General features: G+C 49.8%; 1 protein-coding gene and 1 long non-coding RNA gene across 5 annotated transcripts; one reads left to right on the top strand and one right to left on the bottom strand.

Moving 5' to 3' along the window:
- Nucleotides 1–612: 612 nt before the first annotated feature.
- On the bottom strand, nt 613–5,542 carry LOC120962716 (uncharacterized). Of its 4 annotated transcripts, none has more exons than XR_005753502.3 (4): nt 5,415–5,542; nt 2,285–5,340; nt 1,328–1,409; nt 613–943 (listed from the first exon to the last, which is right to left on the bottom strand). It is a non-coding gene; the product is annotated as an uncharacterized lncRNA (long non-coding RNA). The 4 variants fall into 4 exon arrangements; XR_005753505.3 differs by having other exon boundaries at nt 613–761; nt 884–943; nt 1,328–5,340; XR_005753504.3 differs by having other exon boundaries at nt 613–761; nt 850–943; nt 1,328–5,340.
- Nucleotides 5,543–16,212: 10,670 nt separating this feature from the next.
- Nucleotides 16,213–18,473, top strand: LOC109735406 (L-type lectin-domain containing receptor kinase IX.1-like). Its single transcript, XM_073497325.1, has 3 exons — nt 16,213–17,074; nt 17,194–17,740; nt 17,849–18,473. Exons 1-3 carry the CDS (start codon nt 16,213–16,215, stop codon nt 18,471–18,473), a joined length of 2,034 nt encoding a protein of 677 aa, XP_073353426.1.
- Nucleotides 18,474–20,688: the final 2,215 nt, after the last annotated feature.

Below are 20,688 nucleotides of genomic sequence, written 5' to 3' on the forward strand. Positions count from 1 at the left end.
TTTCTGTGTAAACTGTGTGCAAATTTTGTCATTTTTTAATTCTTCTTTATGGATAATATCAAAGCCACTAATTCATTCCTTCACAGGGAACTTCTTGTTGCAAAAATCACTATTATATGTTTATTCTTGCATATTATAAAAAGGTTTAGCCTCTTTGTAGTGTCCAAATTTTGTCATTATTTATTTTGGTTCTTTATTTCCTTTCTTCTTATAGGGTAGTATCAATGCACTAATTCATTCTTCAATAGAAAACTTCATTTTTTAGTGGCACTTGTTTTTTCATTGGAGCAACACACAATACAAAGAGATGGATAAACATTGTGATACAGATGTCTTCACATTTTATCTTCATTTTTATTCATCTTCTTTGTATCTCTTGCATACAAGTATGGGTTTTTATGCAAATTCGTAAGATATAGTACACTACTACCTATGCCCGCGCGGCGTCACGCCGATGACGCCGCGCCTATTGATACATTATGTGAGAAATTTTGTGTACGATGATACTATAATGTATCTATTAATTATTCAATTTTTACCCCTCACTTTATTTTTATGTTATTTTTATGTTATGGTGTATGTAAAAATTATACTGGTATGAATGATGAAATCTTTCGTAAAGAGTAGCTTTATTTAATGAAAAGAGAATACATATTGATATAGCATGATGATTTTTTTATTCTTTGGTACTTCATAGCATCCTTGTTCGACTTCCCGCTAGATTTGTGCCAATAATGAAATGATGTAGAGCTCCATCGATACTTTATGTTGAAATTACATACATGGTAAAATGAAGACACGTGAGTTAATCTTTCGACTGTGTTGAAAATCAGAGCAGCACTTCCTGACCTTTTCACTCGGAAGGGTGCAGAACATAAACTACCTGGGCATCTCAGTCCAAGTTTATCTCAGGAAGAGCCAATGTAGAGGTAGGTACATGCTTCTACATGGAGGGACGAAATGATTACAAATGACATGACAATAAATAACCCCATAGATGTTGTAAATATATGCTTATGCAGAAAAATAATAATTCAGTATATTAGGAAAAGTAAAAGGAGGGGAAGGGTGTCATACTATGATATACTATCACTCCACATAGATAACCAAACAAAAATGTGATACTAAGATCAAATAGAATCTACCACCATCAACAACATTTTAGATATTATCATTTTTCGGTCGATTTAATCTTATTAGCCTAATATATTTTTACTATTATGTAGACGTTGCCATGAAAACCAGGATTTGTGAATTCTATTATCCCATCGTTGACCCTGATTGAACGCTCGATAATTGATACCGTGAGTTATAGATAACAAATCACCTCATTCCCCTTTTTTGAATGCAGCTGCAAAGGATACTTCCCCTTCTCTGACTATGGAGTCTCGAGGCTTTCTCCATTGTTTCTACATGCAAAGATTGGTGACCACCTTAAATTAAAAAATTGAGGATAGAACAAACAGATCAGTACACAAATAAATAAGGCAGGCTCCATATGTGAAGTAAATTTGCAAAATCAATGTTATGACAAAAGATAACCAGTGGAAAAGGACAAATACTATCCATTGTTTGTGAAAATGGGGATAGAACAAACAGATCAGTGGACAATTAAATAAGGCAGGCTCCATATGTGAAGTAAATTAGCCAAATTAATGTTATGACAAAAGACATTCAGTATAAAGGGACAAACACTAACGATTTGATTGTGGTTGCACTTTGATGTAAACAATCTAGTGTTATGTAGACATGAAAAGAAAATGACCAGCCACCCTCAATTGAACAAGACGAAGCATAGTAATTCGGTACTTCAAAGTCTACTTTACTAACACTGCATATAATAAGGGTAGAGTAATTAAAGCAATGTACGAACTACCTTGCCTCGTATATAATATAAGTATAGCAACTAATTATTCTTGCTAATGATTTTCTAAAATAGAAAACCCAAATGTGAACTAAGCATCATAACAAAACAAAAGCAAATTGGCAAAAAATAGTATAAATCATTCCTTGCTTCATTGTGTGTCTCAATCCCATAATTCCTGCATGGATCAAGTTACCCTAATATGCGAGCAAGGAGCAAGCTCAGCTATTTGGTACCAAGGTAACATAAAAGGCAAGCTTTGTGTAAAAATTATTAGAAATGAGAATAGTAAAATAATGAATGAAGTACTTTTTTGTTTGTTTAAGAACCCAATTAACATACAATCCAAGTATATGTAGTCGCTAAGTATTTCAGTTAATATTTTGTCAAAATGAAAACCCAATGGGAAAGTAGACATACATAAACTTCGTATAGTCGCTTAGTATTTCACCCAATATTTTGCCAAAATGAAAAACCAAATATCTTCCCTTGAAATAGGCAGTTCCATGCACTGATCTGTATACATGAGCCAATATCAATGAAAATAAGTAATGACCTGCAGTTTGCCATGGTTGGGCTATATCGAGAAAAAGGATACTTTGATTATGCAACATGCAGTATGTCAAGGTAAGACTACACTCACAAAATTGCCACATCAATACTGTAGAAAACAAAATTTACCATGTGATGGTAGCTCAGCTGAAAATTCACCAAGCTGCACCAAATAGAAAACTAAGCTAACTGTAGTACTAAACAGAAAAAAAAGAGACTCGCCATCATTTTTGCTTTCTACTTGAAATTAAAGTAACACATTAGCTAGGCAGATAAAAGATCACAAAATAACTCAGAAAGTTTAATCATGCAGATTTTATTCTCATCTAAATGAGTGTTAGTCAGACCCTTTATCATATCTTCCTTGAAATTCAGTGGTGCTCATCTTGAATTGCAGAGTGCAAACCAGAATGCTTATCCAAAATACTTTTAAAATACTCTTAGGTTAGTCAGTTAATCAGGTTTTACTGAAATAATCATTCGCCAAAGTCTTTCACTCTAATCTTTTATGAAACAAGAGTTTGTGAGCTGCGGCTCAGCTGCTTTGGAGTTGTGAATGCGTTGCTTACACACTCACAATACTTATCAAATTGCTATTCATCGATTCCTCACAAAAATGTTATTCAGTTCCTAGAATCAATGAAGGACTGCATAAAATAGTTGAAGTAATGCCAACAACCATAATCCAATTCCACGGTCCATTTATATGAGAGTGTACATGTACGGTCTGCTACAGTATTAATAATCACATACGACCTTGCTGTGAAATTTGAAGGCTACACCGACAGTCATAAATAGCAGCCAGGCAGTGTGGATGCCAGCCTGCAGATTCGTAACCGTTGTATCCACGAAAACTCACCGACCGCTCTGTGCATGACTATGGCGTCCCTTCGTGGCATAGGCATGCTACCATTGTCGATAGTGTACTCTCCTCGAGAGGACTGCTGAGCTGAACGGCCGGCGTGGAGTCGCGCGAGGGCGGCCATGGGGAAGGTGATGGCCGAGGAGCCTTGGGAGGTGGCCCCGTCAATCGAGTGGCCGATCCGGGGCTCGCTGTGTTCCGCTACATCCAGATGTAGAGAGATGCTGGCTACGGCATCACGGATTCACGGACACGAATGTTGGAGCCGAGTCTCTAAGCTCACCTCTTCTCTTTTGGTTGTTTCACACAAGACACACAAGAACACAGGATATTTGGTGCCGCGCTGTCTCACACAGCTCACGGCTTTTCTTCTCTGTATTTCTTAACCAGACGAACTTAATTACAACACTTTAAGTAGCTAGCTCGCACACGCTGCCAGGCCACAACGTGCCCGGCTCTTTATGCACACGACCTGCTCCACTAACCAACTAATCCATCACCTATTCTTATGCCATTAACACACGCATGCATAACAACTTCCTAGATAACTTGTGCAGCCCGTTAGCTTCAGATCTTTGCATGCATGCAACAGCTTCTCGCACGTTGGAGTCTCACCATGCATGCTCTTCAAAGTTCAAACTGAACCCTTCAGTTGTACGCCTCGCAGGTACCTAGACACACTACTACATGCAAATACGAAAGTAAACATGCAGATACACAAGACATCAAGATTATATCTAACAACGAAAAGAAGCACAGCCACAGTCCGCATCGGGAGTGGCATCGGTGTAACAGATAGAGTGGACTGGTGACGCATATCCCTATCCGATGAGGCTATGTGCGCACGCCGGTCGGGAGATGCGCGCCGAGCATGCCGTAGGCGAAGGGCCGCAGCTGGCTCGGGGATGGCGAAGGGCCGCAGCTGGCTTGCACCCACCGGTCATCGAGGCGACCACCATATCGGGTCTTACTGTCCGGCAGATGGTGGCCATCGTAGACCGGCGCGGTGCCAAGAGCGAGGCCAAAGCCAAACCGCGAAAGAGATACGGCGTGCGGCAACATGTAGCGCTGCGGGAGCTTGGGTAGGGGGCGGCGGCTCGGGAACACGGTCGCCTTGGAGAGAGAGAGAAGGAGAGCAGCGGCGCACTCTCTATCGGCGAGCAAGCTGTACATGCACGCACGCAGGCGGCGGCGAGAGAGAGGAGGGAAGGGGACATGAGAGGAGACGGCGCCCGCTTCTGTAAGGGAAAGGAGCTCCGTTACGTCGATACCGAGCGCCAGCGGCCTGCTGCCTCGACATCGTTCGTCGCATCGTCAGACCGTCCCACGCACGCACAGTGGGCGCAAACAGCGCGCGCACACACACACGACGCGCCGCCATCACGCCGCGAGCTTCACTTGTCGGCGCACCGCCGCAACCACATGTGAGCTCTGCCCGACGCCCACCGCCCACGGTCAACCTGCAACTGCAAGCCACCGGCACCGCCGCGCGCGACGCGCTGCATGAGCCACTCCAGAGCCTCATGCTTGGCTCCCAGTGTCGCGCATGTCCTGCGCTGGCCGTCGCCATGGCGGCGGAGCACGAGTCCTAGTGCGAGCCGCACCGCGCGCCCTCGGCACCTCGCCGACGGCACCGGCGTCCCGCCTCAGTGGCCCGGAGGGCTAGGCACCGCCTTCGGGCCCAGCTGGCCCTGCCTCCTGCCCAAGACGCACACAAGAGGAAGAACGGAGAGGGCCTCACCGGCGAAATCCACCTCGCCAGGACTTCCGCTCCGCAGACCTCGTTGGTGACCAACATCAGCATTGAGACTCACCTCGCCTGCAACAGGATGTTGTGCCTCGAGCGGCCGCCCGCTCCTCCATGTTAGCTCCCCGTAGTGCGTCTCTTCTGTAGCACCTCGGGGTAAGAGTTAAGACGCGAGGGGAGCACCTAGGAAGGGGAGACGGGGATGGCAACCAGTGGGCACCGACGCGCCGATCTTGCGCGCCTCCTCGCCGGGTGCTCTGCCTTGTGCTAGCCCGGCGCCATCGCGTGCAGCTCGAGGTCCATCTCTCCATGCATCTGCATGGGATCCACCAGATGAGACGCTCCAGTCTGATGTGTTAAAGCTGAGCACCATGTATCAGATCACGTACCTCGCAAAGCTTGGCTGACAGATGGCTAGGAGGCGAACCGGAGCTCGGCGGTCAGGCCGAAAGGGCAGGGAGGAGGTGAGGCAAGACCGCCGGTGGTGGAGAACCTTATATAGTCACCTACCGCGGTGAAGCGGTGGAACTGAATTGAAAGGATCCTTCTCGAGAGAGCAAGAGAATAAGCGGCCATGCATCCAAAGATTACCAGAAACAGCAAGCACATGCACGTGGCCTTGTCAAAAGCATCCCACGGTATAGCATGCATGCAGCCCAATAGAAGCAACCCGCAGGCCGACAAACCGAAAAGTTTGACCACAAATAAATCGCAGGAAAATCGCTAGACTCACCCCAAGGTGTACCTGTCCACGTCCCCCACTAATTGACGTGTCAGTCTTCGATTGGCCCGATTTTTACTGATTGAAAAAAGTCAAAAACTTTTGGTAAACTAAACCTGGCCAGGTTTAGTATATGTATAATATAATGTGTGCATACAAAAAAGTACGATTTTTTTAATTTGTAGCGGCAAATCGTGGTGGTAGGGGGCTGGTTTGCGATGTTGCGGAAGGGTAGTGGTGGGTAATGGAGTGGGCAATGCAGAAGAGGAGCGGTGGTGGTGAAAAAATATTTCAGTGGGTTCAGGTTTTGTTGGACGTCCGGACTAGGTCGGACGACCGGTGGTCACAGCGGTCGGACGTCCAGTATCTGACGGACGACCGGTGGCTGGCTGCATCGAACGTCCTGTAATCTTCGGACGTCCGGTGTCTACGGGCTGCGGGCACGGGGTGAACTTGAAATGAACTTGTGGGGGATGAAATTTTCGGGGCAAAATTCATCGAATTGGATGGATGGAATTGGTGAGGATGATTGGGAAAAGCTAGATCCACTCGAAGCAAATCCATGTATCAAAACCAACAAAATCTCACTCAACCAATAAATCACAAAAAAATTAGGGCTATTTTTGGTGGGGATTTTCAAAATTGGGGGAAAAAACATAAAATCAAGGTTGGAAAGTGGAAGATAGAGGCTCGAATTTGTGAATTAATCTTGCTCTTGATACCAAGATGTTGTAGGATGGAACCCTAGAGAGGGGTCTTTTCACAATAGGAGGTGATTTGAGAGAGAACACAAAGGGGAATTCACTCAAGAATAAGAACCAAGGTCACACATGTGCTAAAAACACAAGATCCATGGTTCAATTGCAACAAAAGGAATGGATACAAGTAGCAAAGTTCTTCCCAATCCAAGAGGAATGAGGTCTTGATGATCCTAGGGATCCTTCCCACTTGGGGATCTTGAATCCACAAGTGGATCTTCTCTCAAAGGAGGCCTTGATCTAGATCTCCATAGGAGAGAGGGGATACAAGGAGCTAAGCTCAACTAATGTCTCAAATCTTAGCTAACCCTAGAAGAGATGAGGTGACGAAGTATATATAGTCTAGGGGGAGATAGAGGGTTACTTGAGTCATGGCCCAACACTTAGTGCACTGGCAGTCGTTGGATGTCCGGCAGTTACCGGACGTCCGGTGGCTCGCGAGGGTCTGGACGTCCTGTAGCTGTCGGACGTCCAACGTTTCGGCTCGGGTATGATTGCGTCGGATTTTCGGACACTGTCGGACATCCGGTCGCCGGTCGTCTGGAAGGCTTCGGAAATCCGAGGAAAACCTTCTGGATAGGTGGCACCAGAATTCCGGAGTGTCTTCGGTCGTCCGGTGACTGGAGGTCGTCGGGCGTCCGGAGCTTGTCGGTCACCCGTCGACTATAGAGGTCTTTGGCTGGGCCTTCTGGCCGTCCCCGCTCCAGGTCGTTGGACGTCCGAAAGTTGTCGGACGTCCGATGGCTGATGATGTTCAGCATCTCCTTCTTCTCCTTCTTGCGCTCGACGTCCGTGTCATCTCGTCCATCTCCTGTAGATGCTTCACGGCAGTCCTCCGGGTACCTGATCACACACAATGTCTCTAGCAATCATGTCTCATGTGCATAAGATGTAAACTCGGAGAGGAGAGATGTCACCTCGGTGTCAAGGGCTCTTGCACGTGCTCCTGTCATATGTCCACTGGGTACTTCGGGAGACGGAGGTTGGTCCATGGGGAAGACCGTAGGATGCTCCGCATCAGGTTGGCTCAAACCGACTCGAATTGACGCAATCGCCCCAAAACCCTAACTGACCCATCGTTGGCGTTCACAACATCCGCTTGAAGCACTCCCCGATGGCCATGAGATTTGGGCAACGAAACATAGGGAGGCGGGGCTTGCAACACTCCGTGGTTGCCTTGCAGCAGCGAGCTCACCTGGCGACGTTTGCTGCAACGGAGAGGATGATGGGGAAGACGAAAGAGTGGGGATTTCGTGGAGAGAGGATGAGACTGGATTGTGGGAGAGGCCGAGATCGATGGGTGGGCCTAGGGCATGTGTCGGTTGAGGAAGGCGGCTCTAAACAGTCGGTTGATTTTAGTCTTTCTATTTATTTTTGGCCGAGTGGTATACTAGTTGTTTGTATTTTGAGAATATCTTCAAGTTTGAATTTGAATGGTCATAAAATCTTTGTGTCTACTCCCTCAAAGATTTTGAGGCTGATTGAATTGGAGCCACCGTGCGCCCAACCAATATTTTGACGTTGACCGAATCACCGCCACTTGTTTGGATGGGTTCCAATGTTTTGGCTCGCCCGCACGCCTCGCCTTTTTCTCTTCTGTTTTTGCGCCATGGCATCGGCCGCCAACTTTTTGGCGCGCCCAAAATTTGGCGTGGCGCTTTTGGGCACAAACCAAACAGTACAAGTCCTTTTTTAATACGACCACTACTCGGCTGCTCGTAATAAATCTAGGAGAGAAGAAGCAAGTCGGTAGACCCACGCTTTCCCCACATATGAAGCGGTTTCTTAAACTCGCCCGCCCGCACCCTCTGAAGCGCCCCCGTGGGGCGAGATGGCCGCAGCCGCCGCGCTGGCGCCGGCCGCCACCGTCTGCTCCTCGTCGGCGACCTCTGCGCACCCGCTCTCCACCGCCTCCTCCCAGTCGACGCCCAGGCGCACGGTGTCAGGCCCAGTTCTAGCACCTCCCCCTGTTCCTGCGTGCCAGTGAGGTATTAACCCCTAGATCGTCCATCTAACGACTCACCTGGGAGGATACCGGTTCGCCAGCTTGGACGAGCATCATCCGTCCATTGATGATCTGACGGCTACGAAGGACCCAAGCGTCACTGTGGCTTTTCCGACAAGCCATGTGCTCTGTTTTACTTTCTTCTTCTTTTCACTCGCTGTAATGGCTATAAAGCCAGCCTCCTCCCTCATTCTGGACCGTTTTGTATTGGGTGTGAACCCTAGCCGCCGGTGGCGAGCTGAACCGCTTTCCCCATTTTCTTGCAAGAAAACCCTAGTTCTAAGCCTCTGTTCTTTCTTAAAATTACTGTTGAGTGAGTTAATCTGCTTAGTTCAGAGCTCTAAACCTGACAATTGGTTGGTATCAGATGCCCAGTCTTTTCTCGGCGGTGGTGTTGATTGGGGCCGTGTAGACAAGCCCCTGTAGCTATCAACATCAATTCATCGATCAGTTTTCCCGTGTCGCCAAGTTCACGAGTGTTCCGCCGAGAGAGTCGCTCCGTCGATCAAGTTCGTATCGATCCTGTACGCATGCACGTAGTGCTAGCTAACTACAAAATCAATCAAGCTGCTACTTTTGCACAAACGTGTTTCAGCTCCCGGTGAATTGATCTAGTGATCAAAAGCCAACAGTACTAAGTTACTAACCTCCGGCTCCTGGTAGGAGAGTGGACCGGGGTGGCTATGCACCTGGCGGGAGATTGGACGGCGGTGGCTGAGTGGTGACACGGAGCTGGAGCTCCTCGCCGTCGCCGATGCTGTATACGGCGTAGCAGCTGTAGCCCTTGATCCAAGCACCGGTGTTGTTAGGGAACACACTAGAGAGGTTTGCCACGAACTTGGTAAGGCACCTGCTGCACTCCCTTGCGTTCAGGTCCCTCGTGCACTGCGCCAGACCGTGCATGGTCGTCGGCGGCTGCGAGCTGGCCGCGTACGGCACGCTCCCGTTCGCGAGCCGCAGCGGCGAACGCGCCGCCTCCGCCGCTAGCCGGGTGAGCAGATCCCACCTCGTGTTGTTCATGCTGGACGGGTCGTCCACGTAGGTGCTGTACCACCAGTAGTAGGCGACGGTGAGGTCCGCGACGGAGACGAAGGACTCGTTGGAGTAGCGGAGAACGCACGAGTCGTGGACGCCCTTCATCTGCCGGCTGAACGGGCACGACTGCTGTATCTCGAAGGCCGCGGCGTAGAGGCAGTCGTGGCACTGGGTCCAGTTGCGGTCGGCGTAGCACGAGATGAGGCCGAACACCTGGTCCGGTGATTCGCCGGCCGTGCCGTTGTAGTAGAAACGGTTGTCAAAATGCCCGGACCGCGCGGCGTCATCACAGTCAATGAAAACATGGTGCGCTCCCTCCGCACTGAGGAGCACACCACGGCCCTTGCAGCCGAGGTACAAATCGGCCTCATCAAGCCGAACAGCTCATCGGTCGTTAAGACCTCGGACACTGCCAAGCGAATCCGATCCACATCATAGCACGACAGCTCGGTGGATCCAGAGCTTGAATAGCAGTTCAGCCTCCGTCGATCGCCCCATAAAGTTGCAGCATACGTACCGCGCGTGCATAATACACACTTAAAATACCTTGGACAATGTCGGAGGCATACTACGGAAAAAGGTCTATAGTATGGCTTGACATTATATGGACCTTAACCTTCTTTCTCTCTTTCTTTTTCTTTAACTACAGGTTCATTAAAACCTGCCTAATCTGCGGTTGTACAGGGGATACTCTCTAAAGCTCCCCTTTCTTATAGACGACCATCAACTTCTCGTCTCAAGGGATTTCTAACCAAGGAGAAATGGCGCAGACGTGCAGCAGGGCAACATTAGGATCTTCAAGCCGCTACTTTTTCCAACAGCCCTGTGTAAAACTTTCCCTTGTGTAAACTCTCGGCATGTAAAATAGTCTTAATATTCATGGCATTATTTGTAATAGCACGTCTCGACGTCTTATACAGGATATAAAGGAAACAGTTGATTACCATTTTTGTTTGGTACTGATTTCTTTTGTCATCTGTATCCCTTCCTTACTTCAGATTGCCACACGTGCTTTAGTCCGGACTTAACCACCGGGGGCTGTATTCGGCTCCGCACGTTCTCAAGTCCGAACACCTATAGGGTACTCTTCGGCGTCCCGAATATTGCACTATATGCATCGGCTCCGAATCAAGTCTTTGGTCTATAGTTGGGTTGCCCGGCTTCTGTGCTTACCACCTTACGTTCCGCTCGTTCGGCTAAGGTCGTAAAGGGAGAACTATTACGATTGTATTTCTGGTTCGTCCGGTCAAATACCTCAGTAGAGAAAGCCTAAAACTGACTGTCATGATAAGGCAATAGCTGGTCAGCGATTCGGCGACTTAATCTTATACTACAAATCGTTGGTGATTCATTCCGTGTTATACGAGGGGCTGGTCTTCGTCCAGCCCCGTGAAAAAGGCACCTTAGTTCGGACTGTCGCACACACACAAGGGGCTAGTACTTAACCCCACCGTCAAACTTCTATGGCTAAGTGAAAATAATAAAGCCGTATAGTCTGATTGCCTGGTTCACCTTGTGGACACCTCCTTCACTGACCAAGATGTTGGATAAAGAGTGGTAACGTGCTATGCCGAACACCCCCATAGTATCTATGTGGGGGCTGAAGCCGATGACTGGCAAACTTTCAGAATTAAACGGCCGCACAGGAGGAAAATAACTTAAGATAAAAGGTGCAAATATATTACAAGTACGGGTTCACAAACACAGTTTTTACAACCCGGATACATCTACTCAAATATGACGTCCTTTGAGCATTGGCCCTCTACTATTCGGGCACCCGCCAGGACGTCTTCAAAGTACCTCTCCGACTTGCGGTGGTCCTTGCCTTCGGGCGAGCCTACGGTCGCCACATGGGCAAAGGCCATCCGAGCACCCTATATGCACGCCGAATGCTTCACAGCATCAACCCGAGGCAACGCATCGACGAGCCGCCTCACCAAACCAAAGTAGCTGCTAGGAATCGGTTCGGCTGGCCAAAGCCGGACTATCAGATCCTTCATGGCCAAGCCGGCCACCCTATGCAGCTCCATCAGCTACTTCATCTGGTCGTTCAGGGGCATTGGATGCTCCGGCGCAATAAACTGCGACCAGAACAACTTCTCGGTCGAGTTCCCCTCCTGGGCTCAGAAGAACTGTGCGGCATCGGCGGCACTCCTCGGAGGATCCGCAAACTCGTCTGGAGAACTCCACAGCCGTGTGAGTAACGCATACTGCTGACCTCCAAAAATACTCTGCAAAAGAAAGGCCTTACCAGCCGCTATCTGCTTCGCCTGGTGGATCTCCTCACGAGCACTTCGGGACTCGACCCGTGCCGCCTTAGCATCTTGGAGAGCCTTGGCGAGTTCGATTGCCTGGGCTGAAGTCTTCTCTTCCAAGTCCTCGCACTTGCTGATGGCATCTTTCAGCTCCTGCTCAACTTCGGCCACCCGAGCTTCGTGTTGGCGGCGGGTGGCCTGCTCGGTCTTCAGTTCGGCAGTCGCTTTATCAACGGCTGCTTTATTCGCCTTCACCGCTTTCTTGGCCTGGGCAAGGGCGTTCTTGAGGGTCTCGACCTCGGCCGCGTCAACTGCGCTCATAATAATAGCATTACATGAGTTAATCTCTGACTATGCATATCACTTCTGATATATGATCAAACTTTTAAAATCATACGCATACCTTGCGTCTCGTCGAACCGCTTGTTGATGCGGTCGATTTCATCATCGGCCACCTTCAGCTTCCGATTGAGTTCGAAAACTTCGGTGGCCTGGGCGGTTGCCGCCAACAGGGAAGCCTGTTACAAAATAGAATGTTAGCTCTTCTGAATACTATGTGGATCCCCTGTCCGGCTTTTCTCAAAACCGGGCAGAGTCTAAGGGGCTGCTATCTATACACAGGTATATTCCTTTATATGAAAAAGCGTGTAGAGCATTACGTCGCATACCTCGAAACGTGCCAGTAGGCTAGTAAAAGCTTCATTCAGTCCGCTCTTGGCAGACTGAACCTTCTCTACCACCACACCCATCAGGGTGCAATGCTCCTCCACGATGGAAGCACGTTGCAGTGCTTCCACTAGAGTGTTCGGCGCCTTCGGATCAGTGGAGGTCGTCGATGGAGCTGATGCTCCCCCCTCCCTTAGGGGGGCTGCTCACCTGATCCCGGAGCCGCATTGGTCTCCGGAATGGTGTCCGGCTGGGGCCCGGATTGTTGGGGGTCCCTACCGTCGGTTGCCATAGGGGTCGCCTGCCCTATGTCTTCGGCGACCGAGGTATTAACCTCAGGCGCCTTCTTGACAGCCTCACCCCCCTCCACGACCAGGAGAGGTCCTTCGGGACAACACCTCGGTGTCATCCACGGTGATTGGCGAGGGGGCTCATGGCGGTGTCTCGCTCTCTGCCATCTCCGGTGGCAGAGAACTCCCCTCCGATAGTGAAGTATTCGGGAGATCGTGGGGAGGGCTGAAAGGCATATGGCATAATAACTTATATAATGAAAGTAGGAAAACAGAAGATAAAACAGTAAGTATCTAGATACTTACGTATCGGCTAGGGCCTTCGTCCTAGGAGGCTTTTTGGGGACCAGTTCGGCATCTGAGTCCGAACTGTCCTGGAGGATCATCTTCCTCCTCTTGGGCACCTCCCCGTTTGGGTCTTCGGAGGCCGCCCTCTTCTTCTTCCTCCCTTATGAGGGGAGTCGCTTTCCACCTCCTCCTCCACTTCCTCTTCCTCATCCCCCTCGTGGGAGGAGAGGGCTTCGGCCTCTCCGAACACAGCGTCCGAGGGACCCTTGTGGCGGGGGCCGCCTTTGGCCTCCTTGCCCTTCTTCTTCTTGGCCTTTTTTTCCGGTGCCTGATATGGCGCCGGGACCAGCATATCTGTTAGCTGGGGCGTGGCTAGGTCTTCAGGTAGCGGTGCCGGACAGTTGATCTGTTCCGCCTTTGCCGTCCAGCCTTGTACGAAAGACAAGCAATATGACTTAGATCATGTTCCAAATACTGACCGGATACGTCTTTGGAAAGGATATGCTTGTGAGGCCGGATTCTCGCTGTCGAGTCCGGTGTCCTCGGTCTTCTTTGGCCACTTTTTTGGGCCTTGAAGAGATGCTTCCAAATGTCTTCGTGCGTAGTGCCGAAGAAGCGATTCAGGGTCCGTGGCTCCTCTGGGTTGAACTCCCACATGTGAGAAGCCCAGAGTTGGCAAGGGAGAGTGCGGCGGAAGAGCATCACCTGAATCACGTTTGTGAGTCCAGTGTTTTTGCCTATCATGTTGGTGATGCATTTTTGCAGCATCTGCAGCTCCGCCGTGGATCCCCAATCCAGGCCCTTGGTGGTCCACGAGGTGAACCTCGTAGGGGGTCCAGATCTGAAGTCAGGAGTGGCCGCCCACTTGGTGTCGCGGGGTTCGGTGATGTAGAACCACTCCTGCTGCCACACGTTGACAATCTCCACAAACGCCCCCTTGGGCAAGATGGCGTTGGGGAGCTTGCTTACCATGGCTCCACCGCAGTCCGCATGCTGCCCATCGACGACCTTCGGCTTCAGATTGAAGACCTTGAGCCATAGGCCGAAGTGTGGGGGAATGCGGAGCAGAGCCTCGCACACGACGATGAACACCGATATGTGGAGGAAGGAATTCGGGGCTAGATCATGGAAATCTAGCCCATAGTAGAACATGAGGCCCCGGACGAAGGGATGGAGGGGAAACACTAGCCATCGGAGGAAGTGAGGAATGAATACAACCATTTCGCCGGGCTCCGGAGTGGGGATGACTTTATCCTTGGCAGGGAGCCTGTGCGCGATATCCGCGGACATATATCCCGCACCCCGGATCTCCTTGACGTCCCTCTCGGTGACGGAGGAGGCCTCCCACTTGCCCTCAGAACCGGATCCAGACATGGCTGGAGAGGCTGGTGGCAGTGGGAAAGATTGAGATTTTGGGCGCTGGAGCTCAGAGGGAGGGAAGGCAGGAGATGGAAGAAGGCGTGGGGAAAAAGGAGGAGTCTTTACCCTCTTATAGGCAGTGAAATACCAAACACCCCCCACTCAAGCCTTAAAACTCGCCTGTTCCCAAAGAGATCGTGCAAACGGCACGGTTGGATTAGCCAAATGTATTGATGAGGATCCCACAATAGGCGGGCACGATCTCTGTTTTGACAAGACATGCCAATGGAGGCTATACCTTGAAACGCGACGCGGGAGGCTTGAAAACGGTTCGAAATATTGAAGGGTCGGGTGTGACGCTTCACCGGAAAAAGTTGTCAGTAAAAGACATTGTTTTATTTGGATATCTTGCCTTCGTGGCTAAGGGTTGAATCGATTATACAGAGCCGGATACAGTTCCTTTGTGCATAGAATTATCCTAAAAGTATTCAGGAGAAGGAACCCGCATTGCAATGCCGAAGATAATCCGCGTGCCGAACACATCGTCATCGAAGACTGTTTCAAGGGCTACTGACGGAGTCCTGAATTAGGGGGTCCTCGGGTGTCCGGACCGTTTACTATGGGCCGGACTGATGGGCCGTGAAGATACAAGTAGAAGACTTTCCCCCGTGTCCGGGTTGGACTCTTGTATGCGTGGAAGGCAAGTTTAGTGTCCGGATATGTTATTTCCTTTCTCCACCAACCGACTCTGTACAACCCTAGATCCCTCCGGTGTATATATAAACCGGAGGGTTTAGTCCGTAGAGGCCATCAGAATTCTCATAGGCTAGACAGCTAGGGTTTAGCCATTACGATCTCGAGGTAGATCAACTCTTGTAACCCCTATACTCATCAAATACAATCAAGCAGGACGTAGGGTTTTACCTCAATTAAGAGGGCCCGAACCTGGGTAAACATTGTGTCCCACTTGTCCCTTGTTACCATCAATCCTCAGACGCACAGTTCGGGACCCCCTACCCGAGATCTACCGGTTTTGACACCGACAACGACGTCCAAGACGACCACTGCGGCGGCGTCTCATCTATCTTTTTTATGTTTTTTTAGTTTAAGTTAGGTTTAAATGTGCTAACGGGACTAGTTTGAACATTTTTAAATTTATGTTAATGTTTAATTATGTTTTATGTGTGTTTTTTAAAATATGTGGCTGCTTTTTTTCCAAAAAGTTCAGATGCAATGCGAACAAGTTGCTACGGCCGCGCGTTAGATACACCGACCGGACATGCAAAACAATACACGAGTGTCCGTTTCATCGCCCCAAACGGACAAAACAAATTGGGGTCAATGGTTGGAGTTGGCCTTATTCCCCATTTGTACAGTGATGAGGCAGTCCTCGCAGGGGGTGAGTCCTCGATCACAGTGCCATGTCATCTAGTGTTATTAACCATGCTCTAATGTATTTTGTGTTGTTAATTAATAAACAATCATTTCTGCGATACAATGGGCCGGCCGGGGCCGGCAGTTCTCCTAAAACTCCAGAGTCCACACGTTGAAACGTTCGGCCAAACCTATAAGGTTCTCAATTGATTTGTGATGTTGTCTGTGACGAGGATCCATGGACAATCTCCATGTTCTCACACATGTGTAGACTTGGTATATCCCTGTCTCTCTCCGGTCGCATCGTTTGAACCAGTGCTCAACTGAAATTGTTTATCTTCGCCATTATTTGTCAGGACTGACGATGTAGTTACATTACATATACCTACGCGTCGCGCCTTGACTGTACAGCTAGTAGCTAGCTTAGCGTCGATCGATGGCAACTGCTCCACGGCACCTTCTCCTGCTTCTCCTCGCCGCCGTTGTCATGTCCTCCTCTTGCGTCGGCGTCGCTGTAGCAGAGGGGCAGACATACTGGCCGTTTAATCCTTACTGCTCGACCACGGGCAACTACACAGGGGATAGCCGGTACCGGCTGAATCTTCTGGCCCTCGTGGCCGACCTCCCGGCGCGTGCCCTCGACAACCGTTTCTACTACAACGGTACGGCCGGCGAATCGCCGGACGAGGTGTTCGGCCTCATCTCGTGCTATGCCGACCGCAGCTGGAACCAGTGCCGCGACTGCCTCTACGCCGCGGCCACCGGGATACAGCAGTCGTGCCCGTTCAGCCGGCAGATGAAGGGCGCCTACGACTCGTGCCTTCTCCGCTACTCCAACGAGTCCTTCGTCTCCGTCGCCGACCTCACCGTCGCCTTCTACTCGTGGGACTATACCAAGGTGGACTATCCGGCCAGCATGAACAGCACGAGGTGGGGTCTGCTCACCCGGCTAGTGGCGGAGGCCGCGCGTTCGCCGCTGCGGCTCGCTAACGGGAGCGTGCCGTACGCGGCCAGCTCGCAGTCGCCGACGACCATCCACGGTCTGGTGCAGTGCACGAGGGACCTGAACGCGAGCGAGTGCAGCAGGTGCCTTACCGAATTCGTGTCAAACCTCTCGAGTGTGTTCCCTAACAACACCGGTGGTTTGGTCAAGGGCTACAGCTGCTACGCCATATACAACATCGGCGACGGCGACTTCCTCCGTGTCACTCTTCCACCGCCACTTGCACAGCCACCGCCGTCCAATATCTCACCAGGTGCACAGCCACCCCCGTCCAATATCCCACCAGGAGCAGGAGGTTAGTAACTTCCGTGCTATTGTTACTTCCTTTTCCGATTTTTTTACTGGTTCTCTGCTCTCTCACCTCAATTGCTGAAGATATCTCATTGATGGTAATGTGGTGTTCTTCTCATTCAGAAGCTCCGCCACTTGCCACCGGCCGGACTAGGAGCAGGAAGCAGCTGGTGGCCGGCGTGTCTGCTGGTGTCGTCGTTGGGTTCATCGTCTCGTCGAGTCTCTTGATTTGTTTCCTTTTGCGCTGTCGGAGGCGAAATCGCATGGCGAGTCAAGTAGATACTTTTGAGGATGATCCATTGGGAGATGACTTCGAGAAAGGGACCGGGCCCAAGCGGTTTCGGTATAGTGACCTTGCGGTCGCCACCAGCAACTTCTCTGACGAGAAGAAGCTAGGTGAAGGTGGCTTCGGTTCCGTGTACAAAGGATTCTTGAAGGAGCTTAAAGTTGAGGTGGCTATAAAAAGAGTGTCCAAGACCTCCAAGCAAGGGAGGAAGGAGTATATCTCAGAGGTGAAAATCATAAGCCGGCTGAGACATCGAAACCTCGTACAGCTCATTGGCTGGTGCCATGGCGGCGGCGAGCTCTTGCTTGTCTACGATCTTATGCCCCACGGCAGCCTAGACACTCACCTTTACAGTTCAAATGCCACATTATCGTGGCCACTCAGGTGCGTATAACATACTACCAGTATGTGTAAATATTGCTCATCTCCGGCCTCTAACTTGTCTCTCCAAACTAATATGTTTTAAGTTATTTTGTTTTGTGTTGTTCTTAGGTATGAGATCGTGTTGGGGTTAGGGTCGGCACTTTTGTACCTGCATCAAGACTGGGAGCAATGTGTTCTGCACCGTGACATCAAGCCAAGCAACATCATGTTAGACGCGTCTTTCTGTGCCAAACTTGGCGATTTTGGGCTCGCGCGGCTTGTCGACCACGGCCGAGGACCATACACAACAGGTCTTGCAGGAACAATGGGCTACATGGACCCTGAGTGCGTGGTCACCGGAAGGACCAACGCTGAGTCTGATGTCTACAGCTTCGGCGTTGTCATGCTCGAGATCGCCTGCGGGAAGCGGCCCGCGGTTGCTCGGGGACGAGAGGATGTTATCCATCTAGTGCAATGGGTCTGGGATTCATGGGAACGCGGAAGGACCCTTGATGCGGCCGATGCGCAGCTCAACCTAGAGTTCGACGACCGGGAGATGGAGTGCATGGTGGTGGTAGGGCTCTGGTGCGCGCACCCTGACCGGAGCCTGAGGCCATCCATCAAGCAAGCTATGAACGTGCTACGATTTGAGGCGCCTCTGCCAAGCCTTCCAGCAAAGATGCCCGTCGCGACATTTACAACGGCAATTGATTCTTCATTAGTTTCCGCATCTGAGCTTTCAGGCGGCAGATGACAGATTATGCATGATTGTTTGAGAAAGAGGAAAACATGCACATTTGCCCACTAGCTCCCGAGCACACGATCAATGACACCATGTGATGCTAATAAAATGCATGCAAAAGAAAAAATAGTGCAATCAACTGCATGCAATAAGCAAATAACCAGATGCACATGTGGCGCGGGAAGAAGGAATGAACGGAGAACCGGATCCAAGAGAGGAAGAACAAGGAGAAGGACGGGAAGGGCTCGGGAGTCGAGTCCGCCTATCTAGTGGCTTCTCGGTACAATGCTCCCCAGAGAGAGCCCAAGAAGGACAACGAGCTAATGTAACATGAGGGCCCGTTGTTGGAAATATGCCCTAGAAGCAATAATAAATTGGTTATTATCATATTTTCCTGTTCATGATAATCGTTTATTATCCATGCTAGAATTTTATTGATCGAAAACTCAGATACATGTGTGGATACATAGAAAACAACATGTCCCTAGTAAGCCTCTACCGGACTAGCTCGTTGATGAAAGATGGCTATGGTTTCCTAGCCATGGACATGCGTTGTCATTTGATAACGGGATCACATCATTAGGAGAATGATGTGATGGACAAGACCCAAACTATGAATGTAGCATATGATCATATCAAGTTTATTGCTATCGCTTTTCTGCATGTCAAGCATATGTTCCTATGACCATGAGATCATGCAACTCACTGACACCGGAGCAGTGCCTTGTGTGTACCAAACGTCGCAACGTAAGTGGGTGACTATAAAGGTGCTCTACAGGTATCTCCGAGGGTCTCTGTTGAGTTGGCATGGATCAAGACTGGGATTTGTCACTCCGTATGATGGAGAGGTATCTCAGGGCCCACTCGGTAATACAACATCACAATAAGCTTGCAAGCAATGTCTGCAATGAGTTAGTCATGAGATCTTGTATTACAGAACGAGTAAAGAGACTTGCCGTTAACGAGATTGAACTAGGTATGGAGGAACAACAAGTCATTCCGTGTAGCCAAAATCGTTGACAATATGTTTCATGTTGTAAAAGATAGAATGATATACTATAAGCGATAAGCCCATTTTTCTGTCATGATTTTTTGTCATAGAAGTAGGAGGCCACCACATTTACTATGATACGTGTTTTTGTCACAATTATCGTCATAGAAGTGTCATAACCATGACAGAAAAAGTTTTTGTTCGGGCCATAATGTTAGGGATGTGTCTTTTTTTATAGTGTAGGATCTACACCAACAGGTTCTTCTTTCACTGCAACTCGATGACGGTAATGATCATGAACCCAACCTGTTATTCATCTTCATATTGATATTGAGTGATCGTAGGTGCAAACTTTTTTGTTTTCTACTACGTTTAGCAACACTCCCGCCCCTCCACGACTACATCACCATGGCCCCACCCTTCTTCACGCCTGCATCAAGCAGGAGAGGGATTTTCCACAGTCTTCGTGTTGGGAAACATAGTAGAAAAAATTGCCCTACGATCACCCAGGAATAATATGAAGGTGCATATAAGGTTTGGATCACGATCGTTACCGACTCCGGAGTGCAGCAGAAGTAGAAGAGTCAGTGTAGATCATACTTGGAGTCCCTCAACCCATAAACGAATGATCCTGCAAACCGCCCATGAACGATCACTCGAACAGAAGACTGAAAGCACGGCCTCTCTACTTGGTTGCAACGTGATGACCAACGTCACCGAAAGGGGTTTCGGGGGCCCCGACAAGTGTTAGGGGGCCCCATGGGCCAAGGGGAGGGGGCAAACCAGCCCACAAAGGGGCTGAGCGCCCCCCTCACCCCATCTCACGTAACCAGGACGGTTGGGGGCGCCCCCTTCGGCTTCCCACCTCCCGGCTTGGGGGGCAAGTCACCCTAGGGGAGATCCCATCTGCCTTGGCCGCCACTCCTAGATTGGATCTAGAGCGCCTCCTCCTCCTCCCTTCCCCCTATATATAGAGAGGTAGAGAGAGGGTAGCTGCACCCCAGAGCACATCTCCACGCCACGGCGCTGCCTCTCCTCTTCCTTGCATCCCTCTTCCTATCCGTAGTGCTTAGCGAAGCTCTGCTGACATTCTGCCACCACCACCGCCACCGCGCCGTCGTGCTGCCGGAGCACTCGAGCTACTACTTCACCATCGCTCGCTGGATCAAGGAGGTGAAGGCATCATCAAGCCATACGTGTGTTGAACGCGGAGGTGTGATACGTCTCCAACGTATC

Source organism: Aegilops tauschii, chromosome 4 (assembly GCF_002575655.3).
Source record: "Aegilops tauschii subsp. strangulata cultivar AL8/78 chromosome 4, Aet v6.0, whole genome shotgun sequence".
NCBI classification, from domain to species: Eukaryota; Viridiplantae; Streptophyta; class Magnoliopsida; order Poales; family Poaceae; genus Aegilops; species Aegilops tauschii.